This window comes from Pelodiscus sinensis, chromosome 3 (assembly GCF_049634645.1).
Source record: "Pelodiscus sinensis isolate JC-2024 chromosome 3, ASM4963464v1, whole genome shotgun sequence".
NCBI lineage: Eukaryota > Metazoa > Chordata > Testudines > Trionychidae > Pelodiscus > Pelodiscus sinensis.
Window position 1 is genome coordinate 117,321,652 of NC_134713.1, and position 23,647 is coordinate 117,345,298.

The 23,647-nt window shown below is 45.9% G+C and overlaps 1 protein-coding gene across 7 annotated transcripts in view; it reads right to left on the reverse strand.

Annotated features, from left to right (window-relative positions):
* The window catches only part of C3H6orf118 (chromosome 3 C6orf118 homolog), a 66,406-nt gene that overhangs the window by 3,241 nt on the left and 39,518 nt on the right, over window positions 1-23,647 (reverse strand). For 4 of the 7 annotated variants that reach the window (XM_075924605.1, XM_075924609.1, XM_075924610.1 and 1 more), the window contains one exon: window positions 630-762. The exons of 1 other annotated variant lie outside the window; for it this stretch is intronic. In XM_075924605.1, the coding sequence (XP_075780720.1) occupies window positions 630-762 (133 nt within the window). Of the gene's footprint in view, window positions 1-629; window positions 763-19,301; window positions 19,409-19,494; window positions 20,189-23,647 lie in introns of those variants that run through there. 2 more of the 7 variants (XR_012902759.1, XM_075924607.1) reach the window with 2 other exon arrangements.

The window sequence follows — 23,647 nt, forward strand, 5'->3', positions numbered from 1 at the left end:
TATGAAGGACAACTGAAAGAATTTGGTTTGTTTAGTTTGGAAAAGAGACGACTGAAATGGGACATTCTAGAAGCTTTCAAGTATTTAAAAGGATGTTACAAGGAAAAGGAAGAAAAAATATTCTCCTTAACATCTGAGCAATGGGCTTAAAATGCAGCAAGGGAGGTTTAGGTTAGACATTAGGAAAAGCTTCCTGTCAGGTTGGCTAAACACTGGAATAAATTGCCTAGGGAGGTTGCGGAATCTCCATCACTGGAGATATTTAAGAGCAAGTTAGATAAACATCTATCAGTGATGATTTAGATGGTATTTGGCCTACTATGAGGGCAAGTGACTGGACTTCATGACCTCTCGAGGTCCCTTCCAGTTCTAGAATTGTACTATACAGATAAGAAGAGGTCATTTACCTTGTGCAGTAACTGGAATTATTTGAGATGTGTGGTGCTATGGGTGCTGCACTTCAGTAGTGCCTGTGGATCTGCTCCTATGCCCAGCACACCCTTGTCTGTTGTGCAAGGATACAGAGAAGGAAGTGAATCTGCTTTGGCTCCAGTTCCTTCTCAATCACAAAGTCCAGAAAGAAAAACTCTGAAGCAGAAGGGAAAGAAGGAGGGTAGTGGAGCACTCACAGGAACAAAACTTCTCGCAGAACTCCAATTATTGTGAAGGGTAAGTAACTTCTTCTCCTTCTTTGGGGCATTGTCCCTCTCGGTGCCCCACTTCAGGAAAGTCCCATGTAGTACTTCAATACTGAGGAGAATGCTGAGAAGGCAGATTCAGTACAGAATTTAAAACAGAATCACTGACAGTTGCATTGGCTCTGAAAGCAGGTCTGAGAGAATAATGCTTGAAAAAGGTACATACTGAAGACCAATTAGCAAGTGCCTGAGATGGACATGTTTTCTATTAGGGTATGTCTAGACTACATGCCTCTGGTGACAGAGGCATGTAGATTAGGCTACCCGGCATAGGGAAATGAAGCAGCAATTTAAATAATCGCTGCCTCATTTAAATTTAAATGGCTGCCACGCTGTGCGATCAGCTGTTGGTTGGCTCAGTGCGCTAGTCTGGATGCTCCGCGGTCAACATCAAAGGCATTTGTCGACCTCCCTGGTATGCCTCATGGGATGAGGTTTACCGGGGAGGTCAATAAATGCCTTTGATGTCGACTGCGGAGACTACAGCACTGTGCCAACAAACAGCTGATCGGCACACTGAGTAAGTAGGCAAGAGTGACTTGGTAAAGAATTCTTGGTAGTAACTTAGAGCCCTCCTCATCTAGTGTCCCATCTTCAGCTGTTAAGAGATTTTTACTACTGGCAGTTGCCAGTGAGATAAATGCCATCATAGACAGTCCCATCATACCATCCCCTCCATAAACATCTAGCTCAGTCTTGAAACCAGTTAGGTTTTTGTCCCCGCTGCTGCACTTGGAAGAAGCCTTCATCTAATTTAAAGCCTAAACTCGTTGATGACAAGCTTATATACATTTGTTCTTGTGTCTGGATTGGTACTTACAAGGGAGAGAGAAGAATTATTTATGTTATTTAGCCCTCTGATGTATTTATAGAGAGCAATCATATCTCTACTCAGTCTTTTTTTGGTTATGCTAAGCAAGCCAAGCTCACTGAGTCTGCTTTTATAAGGTAAGTTTTCCATTTCTCTCATCATCCTAGTGACTCTTCTCTGTTCCAGTTTGAATTCATCTTTCTTGAATGTGGGAGACCAGAGTTGCACACAGTATTCTACATGAGATCTCACCACTACTTTGTATAATTATGCTAATGCTATCCTGCCTCTCCTGAAGTTACCAAACCTGATGCATTCCACAACTGCATTAGCCTTTTTCATGGTGCATCACATTGGCAACTCACAGTAATCCTGTGATCACATACTATACCCAGGTCTCTCTCGTTCTCCATACCTCCCAACTTATAATATATTATAAGAAAAATTGTTGTTATTTCCTATGTGCATGACCTTGCACTTCACATTATTAAACTCTATGCCTGTTTCTATTAATCCAGTTTTCTAGGTCATCCAGATCTTCTTATATGATATCCTGATACTCCTCAGTACCGGCAATACCTCTTATCTGTAAATTTTATAGCACACAGTTTTTGTGCCACGGTCATTAATAAAAGTGTTAAATAAGATTGACCCCAAGATCAGTCGCTGAAGGAGTCTCCTAGTAACTTCTTGATAATCCACTTTATCACTCTAATCTCCCCTTTAACTAGCTCCTAATCCATCTTTCAATTCTTATATTAATCCCCAACTTCTCCAATTTAGCTAATAGTTTCACGTGTAGATCTGTATCAATTGGCTTACTAAAATCCAGGCATATTAGATCTACTGCATTTCCTTTGTCTAAGATAATAGTACTCTTCTTGCAGAAGGAAAACAGGTAAATCTGGCATGATCTACCTTTTATAAAGCCATGTTGTATTTTATCCCAGTTATAGTTCACCTCTATGTCCTTAACTACATTTCCTTTCAGAATTTGTTCCAAGACCTTGAGTACCACTGAAGTCAACTAATAGGCCTCTAGTTTACTGAATTACATGTTTTCTTTTTCTTAAACATGAACGATGTTAGCAATTCTCCAGTCATAGAGTGTGCTCTCTGCGTTTACAGATTCATTAAAAATCCCTGCCATTGGGTTTGCAAATTTTGTGTGCTAGTTCCATTAATATTCTTGGATGGAGATTAGCCAGCCCCATTAATTTAATCCCCATAAACTTTTTGAATTTCACTTCTACCTAGGAGGTGGTAATTTCTGTTTCCATATCCTTATTCCCATAAGCTACCCTGCCTCTATTCCTAAAGTCTTCATTAGTCTTATTAAAAGCAGAGGCAGGGTATTTGTTTAGGTATTGTTCCATGCCTACATTATCTTTAACCTTCACGATTAGCTGTCCCATAGCTGTCACAATGATTAGCTGTCCCATTTTTCCCCCTTGATTTCTTGTTCTTTACATGGCTATAGAACCTTTTACTATTGGTTTTAATTTCCATTGCAAGGTCCAATTCTGCTTGTCTGTTCTCTTTTCCCCTATCGTTTCTGACTTTTAGGAGATAGCTTTCCTTGCTGATTCATCCCATCTTCCATTCATGGATGGCGGATGAACAGCTGTCTTGGGGAGGCTAGCCACCCCAACTCCACCCCTTCTGCACCTACTAGTGCCCACCCAACACACATTGTAGCCCCTATCCTGCATAACAAGCCCCCTTCCCACTGTGGCCACTAGCTGGCCACTGCCCAAAACTAGTGTGCCCACCACTCTGGAGTGCCAGATTTCTGGGCAGTACAGCCCCAATCTCCCTTTTGCCTTCCCGCCGCATGGCTCCAGCCTTCCCAGCCTCGAAGCATCCGGTGCCCAGCCAGCTATGTGGCCTCAGCCTTCCTGGTCCCAGAGTGTTAGTCAGCCAGGCAGCTGTGTGGCCCCAGCTTTCCTGGCACTGAAACACGGAGGGGGGGGGGGGGGGGCGAGGGAACTCCTAGGATGACCAGATAGAAAGTGTGAAAAATCAGGACAGGGTCAGGATGTAATAGATGCCTATATAAGAGAAGCCCTGAATATCGGGACTGTCCCAATACCATCAGGACATCTGGTCACTCTAAGCCCTCCTTTAGAGAAACTAGCTCCTGGCTCCACTCTTTCACCCATCCATCCATGGTGAGAGCCAAAATACCACTTTCCTGCCCAGAGAAGGCCCAACTACCTCTCACCCTCTGCTAGAGGAGCATCCAGCTGGACAAAGCTCCGTGCCAACTGAAGCCCTGAGCCTCCCATCTGTTCAGGATCCCCCACTCCTGGAGCAGCCTCGGGCTAGCAGCAGTTGCATCTCCCCTCCCCAGAGTCGACCAAAACTGTTCCCGGAAAAAGCACCTCTTAAAAGATGATTTTGCTATGACCCAGGCAGGCTCCAGAGGTGAGGGGGTGGAGGAGGAGGCAGTATTTGCTAATCAGTGTCCTGGGTTCATCAGTCATCTCCCTGAACTCCAAGAAGAAGACTGACGAACCCAGGAAGCTGAATAACAAATATCACATCCTCAGCCAGCCCAGAATCTGCATGGGGCATAACAGAATTTTCCCCCAGAGCCCTGAAACTCAAGGTCTAGCAGCCACAGCAGTGCTGGGAGGCGAAGTCTCCCCTGGCCTATTATACCTGCCACTCATGCTTCCACCAGAAAACATGCAGCAGTATAACTGAGTGTGATAAGAGGAAAAATGTAACAGTTCAGTATGAAGCCTGATTACCTCAGAGAAACCAGCAAGAAAAACCTTAAGGAGATAATGCAAACTGTTGAAGAGCATTTGGCACCCATCTGATTATAGCACAAAGATTCAGGTTTCATAGCAGAATCAACTTGACGGTGAATCTATTTCTGCCTTTGTGACAGAGTTTAAAAGATTATCAGAATATGGTGCTTTTAAAAATGGACTTAACAATGCCCTAACAGACAGATTTGTGTATGTACTGTTGAATGTAAGCATACAGAAGTGGTTCTTAATGAGGAAAATCTTATCTTTGAACATGCAGTAGAAATTGGAGTAATGAAAACTGCAGCAAGGAATGCAATAGAATCACCTATGGCAGCTAAAATGGAGATAGGAATGCATAAACTATCTGCAACTTAAGGCAAGATCTGGACTACTCATCAAACAGACATTTATTATTGGTGTAGAAAAGGGTTCCACTCTCCCTCTGATTGCTGATTCAAAGATACATATTGCAGAAATTGTACCAAAAAGGTCACATCCAAGTGATTTGTCACACTAAGATAAAAAAGGAACAGACCAAATCAGGATATAGGAAAGGAATATTAATGTACAGTCTGTAGACAGAAACAGCAGTGACAGACTGTGAGAGTGGAGTCACCAGCCTATATAAATGACAACCAGACATGTCATTTTTTTACTGAGGCGGTGTCTATATCTATCTATATCTATACAGTCTGAGCAAAAATGACAAGTTGGGGTGACACCCAGGGTATGTCTAGACTGCATCCCTCTGTTAGCAGAGGGATGCAGATTAGGCAGGTCGCCATTGCAAATGAGGCAGGGATTGAAATATCCCGCGCCTAATTTGCATAAAAATGGCTGCTGCATTTTGCCGACTCAGCACTTTGTCGGCAAAAAGCGGCAGTCTAGAGGGGGATCTGTCGAGAAAGAAAGCCTTTTTCGACAGATCCTGTAAACCTCCTTGTGGGAGGCATAAGGGATCTGTCGAAAAAGGCTTGCTTTCTCAACAGATCCCCCTCTAGACTGCCACTTTTTGTTGACAAAGTGCTGAGTCGGCAAAAAGTGGTGGCCATTTTTATGCAAATTAGGCGCAGAATATTTCAATCTCTGCCTCATTTGCAATGTCAACCTGCCTAATCTGCATCCCTCTGCCGACAGAGGGATGCAGTCCAGACATACCCACAGTGTGGTGGGAAAATGCTCACAACAGAATTGGATGTAGGGACTATCATCTCATGTATGGAATATGAAAACTTTTAAAAATACCAAATTGATGGGGATATTAATGTTGCTCAGAAGATGGTGCCAATTATCCTGAGGCAAGTGAACATGGAGTACAATAAGCACTGTTTATTAGACTTGTATGTCATTGAGAAGGGGGGACTGGCTCTATGAGGCAGTGAATGGTTACATAAAGATTCCTCTAGATTCCTCTGTGTGGACTGAGTTGGCACCCGAGCTGATTGCAGGGGTGGGTGTGACAGACCCCTCCACCGCCCCCACATGCTTTATGAAATAGACTTATGGACACAAATGCACATAACTCAAAAGTGCTTGGGACAAATTGCTTCATGTAACCTATCAATCTTCATGTCATAATCTACTGGATCTGTTTACAAAGGTTACTCACCTTGTGCAGTAACTGGAGTTCTTCAAGATGGTGTCCCCATGGATGCTCCACACTTGGTCTTGGTGCCGTCCCGGCGCCTGGATTGGAGATTTTGAAGCAGTCCCTGCTGGGCTGCGCATGCACAGCATGAACCAGCGCATGCCGTGCTAGTAGGCACCGTGCATGTGTGGCCCGATCCCTCCAGTTCCTCCTCTACCCTGGAGGCCTCCAGGTCCAATGCAGAGAGGAGGAGCATGAGTCATGAAGCATTGCTGGGGACACCATCTCAAAGAACTGCAGTTACTGCACAAGGTGACAAGTATCAGAGGAGTAGCCGTGTTAGTCTGGATCTGCAAAAGCAACAAGGAGTCGTGTAGCACCTTATAGACTAACAGATGTATTGGAGCACAAGCTTTCGTGGGCAAAGACCCATATGCATCTGACGAAGTGGGTCTTTGCCCACGAAAGCTTATGCTCCAATACATCTGTTAGTCTATAAGGTGCTACAGGACTCCTTGTCGCTTGCACAAGGGGAGTAACCTTCATTTCTTCTTTGAGAGGTCCCCCTGGATTCTCCATACTTGGTGATTAACAAGCAGTTTCGCCCCGTGGTAGTTGGGGCTTCAGAATGTTACAGTAAGTGGAGGATAACACCACAGAGCCCACTGCAGTGTCAACCATGTAGGAAAGTGCATAGTGCTTAGCAAAGGTAAGTTGTGATGCCCAGGTGGCTGCAAATGTCCATCAGTGGCACGCTGCATAGATACACAGTAGAAGCGGATACAGCCCACATGGAACGAGCTGTCAAATGTAATGGTGATTGTAGGCCCTTGAGCGTGTAATTAATTTTTATACAATCTCTAATCCATTTCGACAGCCTCTGTTTTGATATGGGCCATCCCCTAACTCGATTGGCAAATGTGGGGAATAGGCGAGGTGACTATCTGAAGGGCCTTGTTCTTTCTAGATAAAAAGCCAATGCTTGTCGAACATCAAGGGTATGCATGGCAGACTCAAATGCATTTGCATGTGGCTTTGGGAAGAATACCGGTAGATTTACAGGTTTGTTTATGTGAAATGATGAAGGAACTGTAGGTAAGTATTTTGGATGTGTGTGCAAAGGGTAACCCTATAAGACTGAAATACTGTAAAAGGTGGGTTGGCCATGAGTGTTGTTATGTCTCCAAATCAGCGGGCTGATGCGATGACAACCAGGAATGCAACTTTCATGGAGAGGTGTGAATGGGAGAAGAGATGAAGGGCTTGAAAGGTGGCCTAGTTAAGGCTTGCAGTACTAACCCAAGAGCTCAGGCAGGCACTGGTTGTATGATATCAGGATGTAAAAGATGCAATCTTTTGAGAAACCTTTTGGCTGTAGGATGAGTAACCATGGAGCAGCCATCAATTTTTCAATGAAAGACTGTAATGGCCTCTAGGTGTACCTTGATGGAACTAAACGAGAGAGCTGATTGCTTTAAGGCGAGTAGATAATCAAGGATAAAAGACAGGGGTGTTGACATTGGGTTCTGCTCTTTTGATGTACACCATGCTGAGAATCACTTCCACTTGTAAGTGTAGGAGGCATGGGTAGAGTCTTACCACTGGGGATGAGGATTGTCTAAATCTGTTCCAGGAGGTCTAGTTCTAAGTGGGAGAGCCACAGAATAGTTGTGCTGTTAGCTGTAGCTTGCATAGATTCAGGTAGGTTTGGGTTGTCTGCCCCACAGTGATTAGGTTGTATTGGAGAGAGAGAGTGATGGGTGTGTGAATTGACTTCCTGAGCAGGAAGGGATAACACAGTTGTCTTGGCCAGGTGGGAGCTATCAGAATGACTGTGGAGCCATCTGTCCTGATCTTCTGAACAACCTTTGTCAGAAGTGGTATGGGGGGGAAGGCTTAAGTGAGGTCGTGACTCCACTGGATGAGGAAGGCATCCCCAAGAGATTCTGTCCCTATGCCTGTTCTTGAACAAAACAGTGATTTGGTATTGTGCAGCATTGCAAATACATCTATTTATGGTCGGCCCCATTTTTGAAAAAGGGAGTGTGCTACCGAAGGGTGGAGCACCCATTCGTGATGTTGAGGAAAGCATCTGCTGAGAGCATCCTCCGTCATGTAGGAGACATCTTGTATGTGAAATGCGGAAAAGTGGATGTTGTGGCTGATGCAAAAATTCCACAGTTTTATGGCTTCGGTGCAAAGGGATAGAGATCTGGCCCTGACCTGTCTGTTAATATAGAAGAAACAGACAATGTTGTCCGAGAGGACATGGACATGTTTGTTGGCAATGGAAGGCAGGAAATGTCTGCAAGCATTGTGTACGGTGTGCAGTTCTAAGAGATTTATGTGTAAAGACATCTCTGGAGTTGACCAGAGCCCTTGGGCAGTCAGATCTGGGAGATGAGCACCCCAGCTGGTGAGCGAAGCATCTGTTGTAATCATGCACAAGGGGGAAGGCTGGAGAAACAGGACATCCGTGCAAAGATTGGCTGGTTTGGTCCACCAAAGGAGCGATGTTTTGACCTCATGCGGTGTTGTGAGTGGGAGTGACATGGGGTGTTTCCAAGGCTTGTGCTCTGGAAAACCAAACTTGTAGGCAGCGCATATGAAGTCAAACATTTGATACTATGAATGTTGTGGCAGACGTGGTCAAGAAGTTGCAGACAATCCCTGGCTATAGTGTGAGAGGCAAGGTAAATCATCGTGGCCAGTGTCTGACTGATGAGGAAACCCTCATGAGGTAGATAGGCTCGAGCCGCGGGGAAACTAGGTGGGCACCAACTAATTGTATGTTCTGGGAAGGGTGAATAGAACACTTTTCCCAGTTTGTTCGAAGGCCTAAATTTTGAAAGTACTTTATGGTCATTGCTGTCATGCGTGCTGATTCTGTCTGGGACAATTTCTTGAGAAGGCAGTCATTGAGATAGGGGAATATGATTATTCCCATGGAGTGAAGATGCACTGTGACTACGGAAGTACTCTGGAGAAAACCCCAGAGGCCATGGAAAGATCAAAGGGTAGGATTCTGCATTAGTAGTGGTCACAGCCTACCATGAATCTCAAGAATTTTCTGTGGGCAGGATGAATCAGGATATGAAAATAGACATCCTGGAGGTCAAAGGCTGAAAACCAATCCCCTTGTTGCAATTCCGGGATAATGGTGGTTAGAGTGACCAGGTGAAAGTGTTGCATCTCTTCAGGGGCCCCTGAAGAGGGATGGGGTAGGAGGGTGGATAGGAGGCTTGGGGAAAAATGGGATGATGATAGAATCATAGAACTGGAAGAGACCTCAGAAGGTCATCAAGTCCAGCCCCATTCTCTAGGCAGGACCAATCCCAACTTAATCAACCGGGCCAGGGCTTTGTCAAGCCAAGACTTAAAAACACCTCTAGGGATGGAGACTCCACTACTTCCCTAGGTAACCCATTCCAGTACTTCACTACCCTCCTAGTGAAATAGTTTTTCCTAATATCCAACCTGGACCTCTCCCACCACAACTTGAGACCATTGCTCCTTGTTCTGCCATCTGTCACTACTGAGAACAGCCTCTCTCCATCCTCTTTGGAACCTCCCTTCAGGAAGTTGAAGGCTGCTATCAAATCCTCCCTCGCTCTTCGTTTCTGTAGACTAAACAGACCCAAGTCCCTCAGCCTCTCCTCATCATGTAACTGGACATAATAATATTGAGCACCCATGTGTCTGAGATGATGTAAGCCCTCTGGTGGTAGAATGGACAGAGCCAATTGTGGAAAGTTTGTATGGTCGTTCTCAGCATTGAAATTTGTAAGGGTTTTTCGAGGCCCTTGACCAAGCGTTCAAATTTGCTTGTTGGCCAGTGGCAGTTGAGGGGCTGAGCCCGATGACGGTCTTCGCCTCTGAGGCTGGGTTTGGTTTCTGTTGGGGTTGTTATCCTGCCATTGGTTAAGACAGGCAGGGTAGCATGGCCACTGATAGGGCTGATATCACTATTGTCTAGGCCTGCTGGCGGGTGGATATATCACTAATGTACAAAGAGTGGCACACGAGTCCTTCATAGTGTTCAGAACTTCACTGGTCTTAGCTGCAAATAGCTTCTCTCGATCAAATGGCAGGTCTTCTGCTGTGGTCTGGCTCTCATGTGGGAACGTGGCTAGGGAGAACCAGGAGGCTCTATGCATTACAATGGCGGTGGCCATGGTTCTAGCAGCAGCGTCAGCGGCATCAAGTGCTGCCTGGAGGGCATCTCAGGAAATGGCGTGTCCTTCAGATAGTATAGTGGTGAATTGAGGTCTCTACGCCTCGGGGACATTGTCAGCAAACTCCATGAGTTTGGAGTAATTGCAAAAGTCATATTTTGCTAGCAAGCCTGACCAGTTTGAAATTCTGAACTGTAAAGTTGCAGAAGTGTATGTCCTGCAACCAAATAGGTCAAGCCTCTTAGTGTCTTTATCTGGTGGAGTAGTGCGAAAGTGACGTTGTTTTACCTGCTAATGTGCAGCTTCCATCACTAAAGAGTTCAGTGTGGGATGAGTGAAGAGAAATTCCAAAGTATTGGCAGGTACATAGTCTGTGTCTGCACACTTGCACGTATGTGGGATCAATGCAGGAGTTTGACAAATTGTGTTGGCAAGATCCAAAATGGTGGAACTGTGGGGGAAGAGCAATTTTATAAGATGGAGCAGCTTGGAGTATAACAGTGAACTCATGCTAGGGTTGCAACACTTCTTCCATGGCAATTTTGAGTTCAGCCACAACTCTCTTAAAGAGCTTGTTAAAGTGCTCAAAGTCATCCATGGCTGAAGGTGGAAGCGGCATCATGGCCTTGTCCAGTGAAACACTGCTGATGAATGGACAGTACAGTGACCCGTACCAGTGCGTTCCTAGGGTGGTGTTTGGGCCCTTTGGAGTCGGCGCCACTGGCTGCCTACAGTGCCTGAACACCTGAGGTACCCAGAGTGTCGTAAGTGCTGAGGCAGGACCTCTGTGCCGATGATCTGGGCAGAGACCAATTTCTGGAGGAGAGCTGACAATGAGGCACTGAGGAATGCCTCTTTTTTGGTGCCTTCTTCCCTGAGGGGACTCTGAGGGTGAGCATACCACCCTAGGCTGCCTTCCCAGATCTGAAGCAGGATGTGCATTTTTTTCCAGCAGGATCAGTTTTAGATGAAGGTCCCAGTCTCCACAAGTCCTGGTCTTGAGTTTGGCACAGTGGGGACAATCTTGCAATGAATGGTGCTCCCCTAAACATCTGACGCATTGCAAGTGCCAGTCGGAGATGGGGATTGCATCTCTGCAGGAGGCACATCGTTTAAAGCCTGAAGAGCTGGGCATGACGAAAATCTTTTTTTTAAACTACAATTAAATATGGAACAAGAATAATCCTAACTAACTACTAACAATTAAAGGCTAAGAACTACTTGAAGAGTGTCAATAAGGCAGAGAACTGCAGCACTCCATTTCAGGCCAAGGGCGGTTGAGAAGGAACTGCAGGGATTGGGCCATGCATGCGTGGTGCCTACTAGCATGGTGTGCAGTGGTTCATGCTGGGCATGTGTGGCCTGACAGAGACTGCCTTTCCCTGATATGAAGGTGCAGCTGGAACAGAAACAGTTTTAGGGTGAGTTTGTAATAAGTTCGTATTGAGGACTTAAGTGTTAGCATTAGCTAAGCATTTTCTGTTACTTTTAATTTGTAATCTACTTTGCTCTGCCTGTTCTCACTTATAACCACTTAAATCCTACTGCTTGTAACTTAATAAAATCACTTTTACTTACTATCAAGCCCAGTGTAAATAATTGTTACTCAGGGGAACAATCATTATGTACATTCCCCCTTTCATTATTAAAGGGAGTTTACCCAAATAATTCACTGGTGTTTTGATCAGATTTGGGAAGCTGGACCCAAAACTGCACCCTCCTTGGACTTGAAAAGGTTCAGCATCTGTACTGCTTCTGGCAGAGGGGAGGAGGGGGAAGTGATCTCAGCTTGGTGCCTTGGTTGGGGGAGACCAGAGGAGCCAGCCCAGCTGGACCAAGTGGTAAGAAGTCCTAGAGAGTGGGACGGTGAGTGGCAGTGGCCATGTCAGCACCCTGGGAATCGTCTCTGACCTCACCCCATCATAGTGGGTTCCTGGGTGAGGGTGCAGACAACCCCCTAAATTTTTTTTCCAGCAACCACGCAGTACATCTCCATCATAGTCACCCAGGGTATGTCTACACTACCCCGCTAGTTCGAACCTGGTTTAAAAACCTCGAGGTGTTCCACGAGGTGTACCGGTAGTTCGGAATAGGAAGCCTAGTCCGAACTACCTAGTTCGAGCCCCGTGTAGCCGCGCTGCACGGGGTTCGAACCAGCGGGGTTTTAAAAATGGCGGCTCCCCGCTTATGCAAATGAAGCCCGGGAAATTCAAATCCCGGGCTTCATTTGCAAGTGCGGTATGCCTACATTACCCTCCTAGTTCGAACTAGGAGGGTAGTGTAGACATACCCCCAGGAAGGCACCCCTGCAATCAACTTGGGGGCCAACTCTGTCAACACAACTATACAAGCAACATCATTACAGCACTTAACCTAAGCCACCACATCAGAGGCTCATACAACTGCACACCCACTAATTCGATCTATGCCATCAAGTGCCAGCAATGCCCCTCTGCTATATATATTTGCCAAACTATACAGTCTCTATGACAAAGGATTAATGGATACAAGTCAGATATCTGAAATGGTAACACACAGAAACCTGCTGGAAAACATTTTAACTTGCCTGGGCACTCACTAATGGATATGCAGACCATCCTGCTTGAATTTTCTGGGCTAGTCCAATTTTTAATGTCCTGCCCCAGTGCCCCATCTCAGAAAGTCCCCAAGCTCCAAATGCAGCTAGAAGTTGCTGTGCAGATGATTCTCTTCCCCTTCCTCCAGCTGGGGGAATAGAGGAGTCAAGGACACTTCCTAGGTTTCCCTGCTGCTGGGGAATCCAGCCAATAGCAGCTTCAGGAGGTGTTGCCTGTTGGGAGCACGCTAAAGCAAGTAAACAGCTGGGGTCTGGGAGGGGTGAAGACAAGAGGTGCACACCTTATCTGGGCCAGGTGGAGAGAATAAGAGGTGCGCAGCTCAGCTGGGCTGAGGGGTGCAGAAAAGTGGCGTATGGCTCAGCTGGGCTAGAGGAGCAGAAAAGTGGTACATAGCTCAGCTGGGCTGGAGGAGGCTCAGGGAACCAAAACGCTGTTCAACTGGGCTTCGAGGGAAAGAGGGTGACAGGAAGCCCAATATGGTGGGCAGCAGCAGGAGGCCTGAAATGACCTCCCCTGATTCAGAAAAATCCCTCATCCAGGACCAGTCAGTTCCAGAGGGTGCTGGACCAGGGAGGTCCAACTGCTACGCCAAGTCTGCTCCTATATCCTCCCTCCTGACCAGACTTTGCATCCTCCTCCTAGCCAGACACCTACCCCCAGTCCGCTCCTGCACAGCCCCCCTTGGCCAGACACCCTCCCTCCTAGCCAGACATTCACCCCCAGTCCGCTCCTGCACAATCCCCCTTGGCCTGACACCCTCCCTCCTAGCCAGACATTCACCCCCAGTCCGCTCCTGCACAGTCCCCCTTGGCCAGACACCCTCCCTTCTAGCCAGACATTCACCCCCCGTCAGCTCCTGCACACTCCCCCTTGGCCAGAAACCCTCCCTTCTGGTTGAGCACCACACCCCCAGTCCGCTTCTAAATCCATCATTGCTCCTGCACTCTCCCTCCTGGCCACCCACTACTACACCCTCCCTTGCTCTTGCTCCCTTCCCCTGGCCATACACCCTACTCCCAATCTGCTTCTGTACCTACCTCCCACCCAGATCTCTCAACCTCTCCCTCTTCTGCATCCCAACTTCTCCCAGATCCTGCACTCCATCCCTATCCCACTCACCGGCAGCCCTGTCAAATACACTGAACTCCTCATTTTTGTCCCCACCCCAGAACCTATGGGGGGGGTCCATAAAATCCACCAGAAAAGTAAATCTGACCAATGGAAAGACCTGAACATCAGTTCTCCCTATCCCTTTTCCTCACCCCTTGGGGCTAGAATGTCAGAAGCATGAAGTGTCTCAGTTGGGAGCCAATTTAGTGAGGGTTGGGGGTTTGGGGAGGAGTGCTTTTGCTTCTCACCTGTGTAGTCCCCAACTGATTTTTCTGTAGATCAATGCCCCCAGACCTAAAAAAGGTTCTCCACCCCTGCCATAAATAAAGAAAACATTGAAACGTTTTGTGTTGGACATAAATTAATATTTTATTTGATTTAAAATGAAGTTTGATCAACTAACATGAGAAAGTTAAAATGCTTAATCTGTTTAATAATTTAAATTAAAGCATTCTCCCTAGCTGCAGCACTAGAAAAATGGCTCAGGTGTAATTATGTAATTAATGGTGAGTTTCCATTAGTGACTGGTGATCCACGGAAAGGTTTACATTGAGCCAGTAGGTCCACAGGCCAAAAAGATTGAGAATCACTAAAATAGAGGTACCCCTAGATTTTACCCACAAAATACCGCCCCCGGCTCCCTGTTGCTTCAGAAGAGTCAGAGAGAGATGAGGTATGTTACCACAGTGGTGAAATCACCATGTCACTCCAGCGTGGATGACGGACAGACTCTTTGTGAGTCTTCCTCATCTAAGCAGTTGATTATTTAAATGAGTTAATATGCCACATGAAAACAATTGGTGCATCTACAGAGAGGCAGGATGTATCATCTCTCTCCAGAGAGGGTTGTCATGACTTGCGTGTCTGGGAAAATAAGCTCTTTGCGAGCTTTGTGAAGAGGTGAGATGTTCTGACTTCCACCTTCAAGGAATTTGTTCTTCTGTCTTTGGGCTGCATGTTGCCTAGACCTGAATGGAGTTAGCTGTGACAATGCATTTCTGAGTTATTCTGACACAAAGTGAAACCTGTGCTAAAGACTGCACACCAAGTGAGAGAAAACGCTGCTGTCAGAATAAGTAAATTCAAAGTCTCTCCAATTTTCTTCAAAGATCGCCTCTATCAGGCAGTGGGGCTGTGACTGATTGGTCCCTTAAATTTCTGAAGGGTGAGTAAACGTTAACTGGGTCTTCTTGGGTAATATTGACAGATTACTTTGGGCCCAATCCTAGCTTAAAATTTAAATTGGATCAGGAGCTTTGTACGCAGGTTGGGAAGTGGTCTCATTTGGCAATTATTATTAGGTATTCTTTACTTAACATAGGCATTGCCATCATGGTTTGACATATACATTTCTCAGTAGTTTTACACATAAAATAGCCTACCCCCATTTATCTCCATGGGAAATGTACCCTTGAAAGAGCAGTGGCAAGGGTTAGTGACATGGTTTCTCCACCTTGTACTTCTCATTGTTAGTTCAGTATTGTCATTCTGGCTTGTGGAAACAGAGGACACTTGATAGTTTTGCAGTAACTTCAAAAAATGCAGTTTTAATACATCTCATTAGGGATGTAAATTTGCATTAATCAGTTAACTGGTTAATGTTAGGTCATACTGGGGCTGCCGCCAGCTCCCAGCCCCCTCTGGAAAAGCCCCTGTCGGACACCTCATGGAGAGAGGCTGCTCTGGACACTGGTTCAGTCAATGCCTGCAGGGCCTCCCAGCTCCCCATTGACAGGGGCTGCTCCAGTCAAGAAAAACCTCTGTCTATAGTGGGGCTGGAGCAGTCCCCTGCCCACAGCAGATTGGGAGCTGCTCAAGCCCCCCTTTGATTACCAGTTAATTAGAACCAGTAAGCATCATCCGTTAAGAGGACTAAGGATGTTGTCCCATGAAATTGTGGAATAGTTCTGGATGATTCCCAGGCCCTCATGAGTCAAATGGGGCTGCATCAAAACTGTAAACTAATAAGTCTTGGATCCTCGATCTCATCTTGAATCAAGGTTGGACCCCTAGTGCTGAAGTGTCATGGAACCCTAGGTCTGGAGCCTGGGTTAATGCAATTGCACTATAGTTACATGGGGGGCTCCTATAGTGCCCAAACCCATCCCTACTGGGAGAAGACAGTGGAAGGAGTTCTTAGGGGGGGTCACATGGCACCCTTTCTGTCATGTGTCCATTTTGACCCTATAAGTACTACCCCAGGGGTGGTATTTCCTGTGGCAGGTGGATAGGGCCTAAGGGGTAAGGGGCATGGTTAATGTGTCATTATTTTTGGTTCAGAAAATATGGTCACTGTACTAATGGTTCTAAAAGTGACTATACTATTACAAAGCAATTTAAAAAATGAGCTGGAGAGAAAAGCTGAGGAACTTGGTTTCATTTACAAGTTTGACACCTGTAATCAAGATTTGAACAAAGACCTCACCTGGATGGGCTGCTACTTCCACATCCTAATGACATAAAAAGCTACTTAGTGCTCCCTGTACTAGCCTAATTTAGTACGGGCACTCTAATTGACATTTTCTTTTCCTATTTGTTTTCTTCTCTTTCCCTCCCCCTCTTCTGTCTTTCTCTGCTATTAATTTGTACTCTGGATCCCTTACTCCATTCATCTGAAGAAGAGGGTTGTGCCCACGAAAGCTCATGATACTATCTACATCTTTTGTTTGTCTCTAAGGGTGTGCCTAGACAACATGCCTCCGTCAACGGAGGCATGTAGATTAGCCAGATCGGCAGAGGGAAATGAAGCCGCGATTAAAATAATCGCGGCTTCATTTAAATTTAAATGGCTGCCCCGCTCTGCCGATCAGCTGTTTGTCGGCAGATCGGGGCAGTCTGGACGCGACGCGCCGACAAAGAAGCCTTTCTTGATCGGCACAGGTAAACCTGGTTTCATGAGGCATACCTGTGCCGATCAAGAAAGGCTTCTTTGTCGGCGCAGCGTGTCCAGACTGCTCCGATCTGCCAACAAACAGCTGATCGGCAGAGCGGGGCAGCCATTTAAATTTAAATGAAGCCGCGATTATTTTAATCGCGGCTTCATTTCCCTCTGCCGATCTGGCTAATCTACATGCCTCCGTCGACGGAGGCATGTAGTTTAGACGTACCCTAAGGTGCTGCAGAACTATTTGTTGTTTTTTAAGTTTTTTCAGTTACAGGCTAAAATGGCTACCCTTCAGACTTTTAAACACCCTTATTTGGTACCTGTGAGGCTCAAGGGGGTTCTAAAAGGTCAGGCAATAGAGACATGAGCTGTGGTCAACCCTGATCAGAAAAGCCCAAGGGAGCAAGCCATGCACTTTTTAAATTCAGGGATACCGGGCATATCAGACAGTCCACAGAAGGGGCTGTTCTTCTTGAGAGGGACCCCAAGTTTCCACAACTACTATACTGCACTATTAACTATCTAAAAAAACAAGTGGTTTATAACTACTGGAAACTAATTACAAAGTTTAAAAGAAGTAGCTAACTAACACTGCAGACACAAAAAAGATTCTGTCTCAGATGGTAGAGAGGAACTCGAGAGGCAGTTAGTCCAAACTGCATAAGCAGTGGTGAGGTGCATGAGGAGAAGAAAACACAGGCACACCACCAATAGATATTGCTACAAAAATCTTTCAGTGAATGGAGCTGTAACAGGTTCACTCTCTCTCATAGGCGTGTGCACGGGATGTGCCAGGTGTGCCCAGGCACACCCTAATGTCTCGGGCCAGCTAGCCTGAACCATTTTTGTGCCCTGCGCCCCACCCGGCCCGGCAGCACCGCGTGGCCCAGCAGCATGGCGCGGCGCCCCTGAGGCGCCTCGGAACACCCCCGCCCAGCACTGCAGCACGGTATGGTGCCCGGCCCTGCACCACTGTGCAGCGCCCCAGGGGCACCTTCGCCCATCCTGGTAGCACCACGCGGCGCCCCAGGGGCATCCCCGCCCCACCCTACAGCACCGCACGGTCTCCCCATGGCGCCCCCACCTGTCCTGATAGCACCACGCCGTGACCGGCCCTGCAGCACTGTGCGGCACCCTGGGGGCGTCCCTGACCTGCCCTAGAGCACCGCACGGGGGAGGAGGAAGAAAAGGGAAGGAGTGGAAGGGGCTTGTATGGAGGGGGAGGGGAGAGGGGGGGAAAAAGAGGAAGGCACCAAAGGAACAGGGTAGAGGAGACACAAATGCTAGGGGGGAAGTGGAGACAATGAGAAAAAGGGCAGGAGGGGAGATGTCAGTGGGTGGGGGGACAGGGTGATGCTGGAAGAGGAGAGGGTAAGGAAGATTGAGGGGGAGGTGCTGGGAGAAGGCTTGACAGAAGGGGTGGGCATGAGGAAGGTGAGGTTGGAGCAAGTCATGTGTGAAGGCACAGGGGCATGAAGGGAATGGGGGCAGAGGGTGGTGAGGGGTTGGGCATCAGGGGAAAAAGGGCAAAGGGGGCAGGGACAGTGAGGGAAGGGGGAGGCACCAGGAGGGTGCAGGGGGAAGGGAAAGTGTAGGTGCCAGAGTATTCTGGGGGTGAAGCAGAAGGGCAGACACTTGCAGGGGAGGGACCAGCACCAGAGGAGAAAGGTGAGGGAGGTGTTAGACCAAGGGATGAGGAGGAGTAGCTCACATGATCAGAGTGGGGCTACTGGAGGAGTGGGCACAGGAGGGAGAGGAGGGCTGGTGGCGGGGGGCAGGTCTCAGGACGGCTGAGGGCAGTGAGAAGGGCAGGAGTCATGACAGCAGAGGAGGGTGAGGGGCTGGGGGGCAGCAGGCACCAGGGGAGTTGATGGAGCAAGGGGAGGAGACATGGCAGCAGAGGGGAAAGGTAGATATTTATTAATAATTTGGGTGCCACAATGGCAGATCCAAACAAGCCACATGAATTCGGTACTGGTGCACAACACAAAATTCATTCTGCTCATGGGAGGAAACTCTTAGAGGGAACACTTCCCCCCGTCCCCAGCCTCTCCACCCCTGCATTAATGTCATACACATTAGATGAATGCAATTACAGGATAGCTGCATGGGGGGGGGGGGGCAGTTGGTGGGGGCCAAACTAATCCCTAGTGGTAAGAGGATGGTGGGAAAAGTCCTTGGGTCGGGGGTCACATAACACTTTTTACTTTTGGTCATGGAGAGGGTTACCTCCAGGGGCATGGCTAATGGGGGTCAGGGGCGTGGTTAACAGGGGTCAGGAGTGTAGCTAATGGGGGGGGGGTCAAAGTGCATTTAAAAAAAATTCTTTGGGTTCACACCCTAATGAAATGTGCTGTGCACGCCTATGCCCTCTCTCGTGAGCACCTCTTTTGACCAAAGGCATGTGTCTACATGCTCTTACTCCTTTTCCTGGCTCCAGGAGTGGACGGTGTCCCAGATACCCCTTCTTCTGGAACCAAGACCAGATTTCTCTCTCAGACTCCCTCAGTAGCTAATAGGGAGGGTTGGAGAGAATTAGGCCTGCCTACTCCACTGGGTCCTGGCTCAGGACACAGTAAGAAACAGTTGTTTGCCGAGTGCCAGTCCCTGAGGTCTCACTGCTATCCACCCTCCTTGGGCCACTTCCCAATGGGTCTGCACTGTCCTCGCCCTCACCTTGGGACTATGTGCCAAAGTTCCAGCAGCACCCTGTCCAGGATTCTGCAACTCTTCCTACCAGCCACACCCAGTCTTCAGTAGCCAACCCTGGGCTTCAGCATGATCTAAGATAAGGATGTTAAAATGTGTTTAATTAATTAATTGTGTAACTGCTGAAACATTCAACCGTTACATGGTTATACACTGGGTGGAAGGGGGAGGCAGCTGCTCGGAAGCCAGTGCTTTTAAGCCAGCTCCCTGCACATATCAGCTCCTGCCTGTTGCTCTCCCCTGGGCAGGAGGGAGCAGGTGGCTCCCTGGGAGCTGGTGTGTGCAGGGAGCCAGATTTTAAGCTGGTCCCTTGCATATACCAGGAGCCTGCATATAACCTTGAAGGTAAACCAATGAGCAGTTAACCGTGTACATGGTTACACATTCACATCCCTAGTCTGCAATAAGCTCCCCACATTGAGCTTTCTTAGTCAGCCAATCCCTCAGTCTGAATAGCTTGAGCTCTAAAGAGGAAGTGCCTGGCTTTGGTCCAGCAGCTTGGCAGCTTCTGCTGCAGCTACTCTAGCCTGCCTGGAGAACTTCTTTCCTATTCTTTTCCTGGGGTGGGGTATGGCAAGGTGACAAACTTCCAGATGGGGACTTCGAGGCCTAGTCCACACTGTCACTGGAGCACATGCATTCCTCAAATGGAATATACAGTGCAACCATCACTCGAAGAACTAAGGCACAATTGATTTATTGCTGACTTCATGGTACCTGCCCTTCCCCCACCCCAAAGACTGGAGGAAACTGCTTTGGAAATTCAAACTCCAGCTGCTCCCTGCAAGTCCTTGCTAGGAGAAAAGACCAAAGAGTGTAATTTCTACATCTTGTATCTTTGGAGAATAATAAATCTGTGAAAACAGATAATGGTTTACATTAATGGTCACAGATCTGTGCATCTTTTATAATGCCAAATGCAGGCATCTTTAAATCCTCCTAAATCCACATTCATGTTGCTTTCCTACTGAAAGAAGAATAAGCCATGGATCAGGTGTTACTGACGCTAGGAGCAACATTAACTTATACCATTAACTGCCCAATGTGCTATCAGGTCTGAATTTGAGGGCAGAAAATATTCATATTTTAAACACACTTTTCTTCAAATATTCAATGGATCTCTAACTGTGACAATCACTCATTTTTTCAGGTTGTTGGCCTAACTGAAAAAGGGTTTCAGAGAGAAAATTTCTAAGATTGTTTCAGGTCAAGTGAAACATGTTGCATTTTTGAGGTTTTTAAAGGGGGCTATTCATTTTTTAAGATAAAATTGAAAATATAACCAAAAACAAAACAAAAATATTTTTAATTGAAAAGTAAAAACAATTTTTTTTTTGCTGGGGGAGGGAGTGAGAATTATTGCCCAAAACACTTAATTGAATATGACACAAATTTGCAAAATGTTTCATTCTTCCTAAAGATACATTTTTCTGGCAAAAAAAAGTTGAATCTCACATAGTTCACCCATCTTCAGAAAAATCCAGATTACTATCATAAATTACCTCAGAAAGCTAGTTGTGAAAGGAATATTTACTTCCTGTGCTGCAAATTCGTGCATAGTCATCCAACCAGAGAAAGAAAGAATACAATGTGATTTAATCTGACCAATTACAACTTCACGACACAACTTGAGTTTAGAATATTTACAAATAATCAATGGAGCAAAACTATTGTAAAACTATTCATCAAATAAAAAAAATCTGAGGAAACCACAGTAATCTTGCAAAAAACTTAATAAATAACTGCAAAAGATTTTCTCAGCTCTCAACACAAGGATGCATGTTTCACCCCTAATTCACTGAACAATCCCACAGCACCTTGGGGAAGCTGCTACTGTAGAGATTAAATAATTAAATTGCTAATCTATACCTTGTCTGTAATTAAATTCCATATTAATAAAGTTTTGTGCTTTGAGGGCAAAGGATGATAAAGTTCTGACATCAGACAATTAGACATTCTCCTTCACTTGTGCCTCAAGACAGGCTTTGATTCAGAAATCTCATGCAATTGCTAATGTTTTAGTTTTCCTGCTGTATTCTGAATAGAGAGAGTACTATCAGCTCCAGAACTGATAGTCATATTAGGAGGGCAGAATTTGGAGAGATCTCATTTATAAAATGCCTTATTATGCAAATATCCTGAGGCACTGCATATTTTTCAAGGGTTTATACTTGAGCTCTGCTGCTAGCAAAATTTAAGTCTTTATGTTACATTGAAAACATTTAGTGTGGGCACTTTCTTAAGTACCTCAGGGCTAATTACTTTTAATTATTAACGCCTAGAAATGAAACTAATTAACCTTGTATTCAAGTATATCTGCTACTAATTGCCTTGATATTTTATTTCTAATAACCTCGTGGCTAACCAAGCACTGCATCTGAATGATTTTAAAACAATGCTACTGAAATTTTATTTTTTACAAAATAATTCTCATTCTTTTTTCAGGTAAAGTGTCATTCCATTTTCTTCCAAATTTCCTTTGTCATATGCCACCGAGTTTGGTTTGTGAAGTTCCCCTCTTGTTCTGTGGGGCACGCAGTTCTAATCTAAAATGTTGTTCTGCCTCAGAGAATCAAAGGAATATCAGAAACTAAGATCACACGCAGCCCTGTAATTCTGACCCTCGCTCTGACCAGATTTAAGTCATCACAGTGCCTCAGGTCTGTCTTCTCCAGTTGTTCCCACTTTGTATCAATAATCAGTGGGTCAGCAATTGACTCTATAGTCAGAGCACTGAACTGGAATATAAAAGATCCAATTCTGAACTCCAAATCAGGCACAGCAGGGATTTGAAAAAGGTCCCCTACACCCCCAGATGAGTGCCCTAACCATCAGCCTTTTGGCTGTAATGACATAGGAGCTATTTTTCTCTCTTCTCCCTCCCCATTTCTTTTTCTTTTTCCTTCCCCCTCCTTCTCTCTCCATTTCTCTCACACACACACAAAAGTAAAGTTTCAGGGGGTAGCCAAGTTAGTCTGTACAGGATAAACGTAAAAAACAACAAATGGCCTGGTAGCACTTTATAGACTAACAAAATATGTAGATGGAATCATGAGCATTCAAGGGCACAGCCCACTTCTTCAGATGACTCCGGTCATATGAAGAAGTGGACTGTGCCCACGAAAGCTCATGATTCCATCTACAAGTTTTGTTAGTCTATAAAGTGCTACTAGACCATTTGTTGTTTTTTAAGTTTACAAAAAAAAAGTAGTGAGCAGTTTAAGTGCCAAATTCCAGGAGAGGCTTCACAGATGTGAATTCCAAGTAAAGATAGGCACCTCCTCCCAGCCCAATGTTAGAGCAAAGACACAGTTCAGGCTTTGCCTCTCTCTTTGGCATTTTCTATTGATTATTTCAGTTAACTCCCCACTCATATGCTCACTTCTATAAATCCCATTCTTAGGCATCAACTCTCCCCATGTATTGTATAGGAAGCTTGAGAGCCTAAATCAGATTTGTTAAATCCACAGGGCAACAACTAATTCCTTTTGTGGATTTAGGCCTTTGTAACTGTTTATAGCCTTTGATCTAAATTAAATTAATGGAGATTGACTATCTCCTAGAGTTGGAAGGGACCTTGAAAGGTCATTAAGACTAGTCTGCTGCCTTCACAGCAGGACCAAGTACCATCCCTGACAAATTTTTGCCCCAAATAGCCTCTGCAAGGATTGAACTCACAACCCTAGGTTTAGCAGGCCAATGCTCAAACCACTGAGCTATCCCTCCCCGCTGTTACAGTATGTCTACACTTGCTCCCTATCTCGCGTCCGGCTGCCATTTTGAAATTGTATTATTGCGAAATAAACGCCCCGTATAGCAGCATTATTTCGAGAGAAAACCCTTCTCTCAACATACCTGTTATTCCTCATACAATGAGGTTTAACAATTATTTCGAGAGAAGAGTTTTCTCTCGAAATAATGCTGCTACATGGGGCATTTTATTTTGCAATAATGCGATTTCAAAATGGTGGCCGGACACACTTATGATAATTAAGCATGGGATATTTAAACCCTGTGCTTCATTAGCAATTTCAGTACACTACATTTGCATCCCTATCTCAAGATAGGGAGCAAGTGTAGACATACCCTTAGTTCCCAGTCCTGGGAAGAAGGTCATTGTCTGAGCTAAATATTGGCTGAGAGATTGCTTATCTAGATCCACTGTGTTGCTTTCCTACCAGTTTTTCCCAACAGTCTCCTATCAATCCAATTAAAAAATACAGCCATTTCACTTTACTGACCCGGTCACGTAAGTTTTTATAGCATTACTACAGATCAGTATTTTTAGATAATTACACGCTGCTGTTCGTCCA